The sequence below is a fragment of the Emiliania huxleyi genome (genome assembly GCF_000372725.1).
Source record: "Emiliania huxleyi CCMP1516 chromosome Unknown EMIHUscaffold_199, whole genome shotgun sequence".
NCBI lineage: Eukaryota > Haptophyta > Isochrysidales > Noelaerhabdaceae > Emiliania > Emiliania huxleyi.
The window spans coordinates 75,817-80,261 of NW_005200608.1; the positions used below are offsets into that span (position 1 = coordinate 75,817).

General features: G+C 66.7%; 1 protein-coding gene across 1 annotated transcript in view; it reads right to left on the reverse strand.

Moving 5' to 3' along the window:
* Nucleotides 1-1,029: 1,029 nt before the first annotated feature.
* EMIHUDRAFT_233966 (hypothetical protein) overlaps nucleotides 1,030-4,445 on the reverse strand; it is a gene marked incomplete at both ends in the record, with an annotated part of 8,330 nt that continues 4,914 nt past the window's right edge. Inside the window, 9 exons of the mRNA XM_005781835.1 lie at nucleotides 1,030-1,092; nucleotides 1,257-1,364; nucleotides 1,902-1,990; nucleotides 2,144-2,168; nucleotides 2,229-2,378; nucleotides 2,603-2,643; nucleotides 3,739-3,862; nucleotides 4,107-4,181; nucleotides 4,256-4,303. Coding sequence (XP_005781892.1) covers nucleotides 1,030-1,092; nucleotides 1,257-1,364; nucleotides 1,902-1,990; nucleotides 2,144-2,168; nucleotides 2,229-2,378; nucleotides 2,603-2,643; nucleotides 3,739-3,862; nucleotides 4,107-4,181; nucleotides 4,256-4,303 — 723 coding nt within the window. The remainder of the gene's footprint in view (nucleotides 1,093-1,256; nucleotides 1,365-1,901; nucleotides 1,991-2,143; nucleotides 2,169-2,228; nucleotides 2,379-2,602; nucleotides 2,644-3,738; nucleotides 3,863-4,106; nucleotides 4,182-4,255; nucleotides 4,304-4,445) is intronic.

Sequence of the window (4,445 nt, forward strand, 5' to 3'; positions counted from 1 at the left end):
GGAGTGACGCGCCTCAGCGTGGGCGAGGAGGCTCATATCTCCCCATATCTCCCCGCATCTCCCCGCATCTCCCCATATCTCGCCTCTGCATGGGCGAGGAGGCTCACGAGCGACGGGCCGGCCACGAGCTCGTCCAGCTCCCGCGCCTAGTCCCATACCTCCAGAGTATCGAACCCAGTGTGGGCTCTGGTGCCGCCGGCTCGTCCAGCTCCCTCGCCGCCCGCACCCGCGCCTCCTCCTCCTCCTCCTCGTCGTCGTCGTCGCCACCGTCCATCTCCTCGTCGCCCTCCTCCTCCGCCGCCTCCTCCTCTCCGCCGCCGCCGCCGCCGCCGCCGCCGCCCTCGCCCTCGCCCTCGCCCTCGGCGTCGCCCTGCTCCTCGCGGCTCGCGCCGGGCTCGCCGCCGCCGCAGCGCCCAGTCCCAGGCCTAGCCCGCTTCTTCGCTCCGCCCGCCGCCACGCGCACGCCGCCGCCGCTCGCGACCCATTCGGACATGGCGCGCCGGCGCGCGGTGCCGATGCAGTGGGGGAGCCGCGTGTACGGCCTGCGGCGCGAAGGTGCGGTGAGGGAAGGGACACCTCTCCCCACACACACACACACACACACACACACGCACACACACACACACACACGCACACACGCACACACACACACACACACACACACACACACACACACACACACGCCGGTGGTGGGGCGAGGGCGGGCCAGTACAAGAGCATGCTCCAACCCTTCCGAGCTTCTAGGGCGTTTGCGCATTTCCTTGTGCAGCTCGCACTGCATCATCCTCCCGTGGTCGTACTCCTTGACGCGGCCAGAGTAGCGCGCCTGCCAGACGCGGGCGATCTCGGGTGATCTCGGGTGATCTCGGGGTGATCTCGGGTGATCTCGGGTGATCTCGGGTGATCTCGGGTGATCTCGGATGATCTCGGATGATCTCGGGGTGATCTCGGATGATCTCGGGTGATCTCGGGTGATCCCGGGTGATCTCGGGTGATCTCGGGTGATCTCGGCTACTGCTACTGCTACTGCTAGCGCGCCGCGGGGAGCGAGACGGAGTCGGTGAAGCCCTGCTGCAGGAAGAAGCCGAGCGCCTAGTCCCATACCTCCAGAGTGCCGAACCCAGTGTGGGTTCAGGTGTGGTGCGGTAGGAGCGGCCGAGCGCCTGTGCTCGCGCGGGGCAAGAGATACGGGGAGAGATGGGGAGAGATGGGGAGAGGTGGGGAGAGACGGATTCGATACTCTGGAGGTATGGGACTCTACCGGCGGCTGCCGACTCGTCTGCGTACGTCAGGAGGCTGTTGCAGCCCAGTCCGACAAGCTGGGCCTTGAGGTGGTTCATCAGGCGCGTGCCGAGGCCGCGCACCTGAGAGATGGGGAGATGTGGGGAGATGTGGGGAGATGTGGGGAGGTGTGGGGAGATATGGGGAGATATGGCGTCCCGAGGCCGCGCACCTACCACACCACCCACGGACCTGAACCCACACTGGGTTCGGTACTCTGGAGGTATGGGACTCGGCGCGTCCCGAGGCGCGCGCGCCTGCGTAGTGAGTCAGGAATGAGGGGAGGAGCAGCCAGAGGAGCGGGCTGGGACACCGGCGCGCGGTATGGGATGGGTGTGGACGCGAGACAGGAGATGACGGCACGCTGGGAGCGGCACACACACACACACACACACACACACACACAAGCTCACAAGACACTCACCCGGCTCGGCTGCCACATCTCCCCGCGCACACAGCTCAGGAGACGTGGCGACACTTGGGGTCTGGGGGGAGACCTCACGCTCTCCCACTGACGCAGTGAACAGCGCGCAGAGGCAGGCAGAGCGGGGGGAGCGGAGAGAACAGACGCGGTGCGAGAGAGGAGACCCCAGACGACGGGGGCGGCGGGCCGGGCACACCTGGGTGTCGCTCCGCACCACGCAAAAGGTGAGCTCGGCGAAGCCGCCGTCCGGCTCGCCGTGCACGAAGGGGCGGTACGTCACCCCGCCTAGAGGGTCCCATACCTCCAGAGTATCGAACCCCGCGTGGGTTGGGTCCCGTGGGTGGTGTGGTAGAAGACGCCGAGCGCGCTTCCGGGACTCGCGCTCACAGGCTCTAGACGACCCCCGCCGGCGGCCATCTACCGCACCACCCACGGGACCTGAACCCACACTGGATTCGAGACTCTGGAGGTGTGGGACTCTAGGGGTGGCCCCGCCGGCGACCCGGCCGCCGCGCGTGCAGACGACCGAGCGGTGGTCCGAGCGGAGCACGAGCTTGGTGATGTACTTGAGCGTCATCGACGGCAGCTGCGCGTTGACGAGGTCGCAGTACAGCAGCAGCGCCAGCAGCGCCCCTCCGCCCGCCGCAGCGCTGGTCGCGCCGCCGCGCAGCACCTGGAGGCGCAGTGCGCGCGAGTCCCGGCGCTCGGCGTCTTCTCCACCACACCACCCAAGGACCCAACCCACGCGGGATAGGGGTACGATGAGAGGGAGCTAGGCTGCCTGCTGCTACTAGCACCTGGAAGCGCAGGTCGCCATATGTCTCCCCCCATCTCCCCCTATCTCCCCCTACCTCCCCCCATCTCCTCCCATCTCCCCCCATATCTCGCTACTAGCACCTGGAAGCGCAGGTCGCCGGCGTGCTCCTCAGCGCAGAGTCCTAAAGGCAAGGCAAGGACAGGTAACTTCTCGACAGACACACACGGGCGGTGGGGCAAGGGCCAGGCGACCCTCGCGACTCCACCCTTCTAGCAAAACGGAGCCTCAAGGCATTCGAAGTGCAAGGCCCGGTGTGTGTGTGTGTGTGTGTGTGTGCGTGTGTGTGTGTGTGTGTGTGTGTGTGTGTGTGTGTGTGTGTGTGTGTGTGTGTGTGTGTGTGTGTGCGTGTGTGTGTGCGTGTGTGTGTGTGTGTGTGTGTGTGTGTGTGTGTGTGTGTGTGTGTGTGTGTGTGTGTGTGTGTGTGTAGGTGCGTGTGAGTGAGTGAGTGTGTGTGAGTGAATGAGCGAGTGAGTTGAGTGAGCGAGAGTGAGTGAGTGAGTGTGCCTGCTCTCGCTCGAGGCTCGGCACGTCCCTCGCCGCCGCCTCGCCGCCACCCGGCCGCCGCGCCGCCTCCTGCTGCCCCTCTTGCACAGGGAGGGCACGGCGCTCGAGCTCCTCGAGCCGCGCGGGGACGTCGTGAGCCTGCTCAATGACTCCATCGATGGATCGATCGGTGGATGGATTGATTGAAGACTGGAGCTGCGCGGGGATGGCGGCGTGCGCCGTCAGAGCGACCGGGGGCGCGAGACCGCCGAACGGCGACGCCTCCTCGTCCGCATCGCAGAGGTCGAAGGTCACCTAATCACCTCGGGCAACCTCGGGTCACCTCGGGTCACCTCGGGCAACCTCGGGTCCTCTCGGGTCCTCTCGGGTCCTCTCGGGTCCTCTCGGGTCCTCTCGGGTCCTCTCGGCTCCTCTCGGCTCCTCTCAGGTCCTCTCGGCTCCTCTCGGGTCCTCTCGGGTAACCTATGGGGGCCATCTCGGACCTTACCTTACCCTACGAACCTCTATCGGGGTCATCTCGGACAGCAGAGGGTCGGAGCTCACCGCGCCCTCCTCATGTCTCCCCATATCTCCCCATATCTCCCCATCTCTCCCCATAGCTCACCGCGCCCTCCCCATATCTCCCCATATCTCCCCATAGCTCACCGCGCCCTCCCCATATCTCCCCGTGTCTCCCCATATCTCCCCACATCTCCCCGCCAAAGGGCGCCACGAGCAGCGCGCTCTCCCGCCTGCATGTCGAAGGCGTCGGGCTTGCCTTCCTTGGCCGGCCTCTTTTTGAGCTGCAGCCTCCAGCCGCGCACTGTCGACCCGTGGGCCTCCTTGGCCTTGCGCATCTGGAGGGGCGAGAGGAGATGTGGGGAGATGTGGGGAGATGTGGGGAGATATGATGGGGAGGTATGATGGGGAGATCTCTGGAGCGGCGAGGAGGGAGGGGGCGTGAGGCAGGGAGGCGGTGCTCTGGGTGTTGCGGTGTATGCTCCTAGTGTGGCGGTGCCGCCGAGGGGGAGGTGGTGCGAGGTGGTGCGAGGTGGTGCGAGGTGGTGCGGGGCCTGTGGCGCTGCGGCAGGGCGGCTGAACGGCGCCTGTCTGGCACTGGTCTGGCATCAGCAGAGCGACGCGGCACTCTCTTGGGAGGTGGTCTTGGGCGAAGGTCTTGGGCGAGGGTCTTGGGCGAGGGGGTCTGGGGAGGGTCTGGGGAGCGTCTATGGGGTGGCCACCACGTCGACCGCCGCGAGCACCGCCGCCTCCTCCTCGCTCGGCTTGCGCACCTCGACCTAGCCGATCTCGGGTGATCTCGGGGCTGAGGCGAGGCCAATGGAGCCAGCAAGAGGAGTGGCGCGGGTCGTGCGGCGCCGGTGCGATTTGCGGGGTGTGTGGCGCGAGATGGGGGAGGGGGAGGGGTAGGGGGTGGGGGGG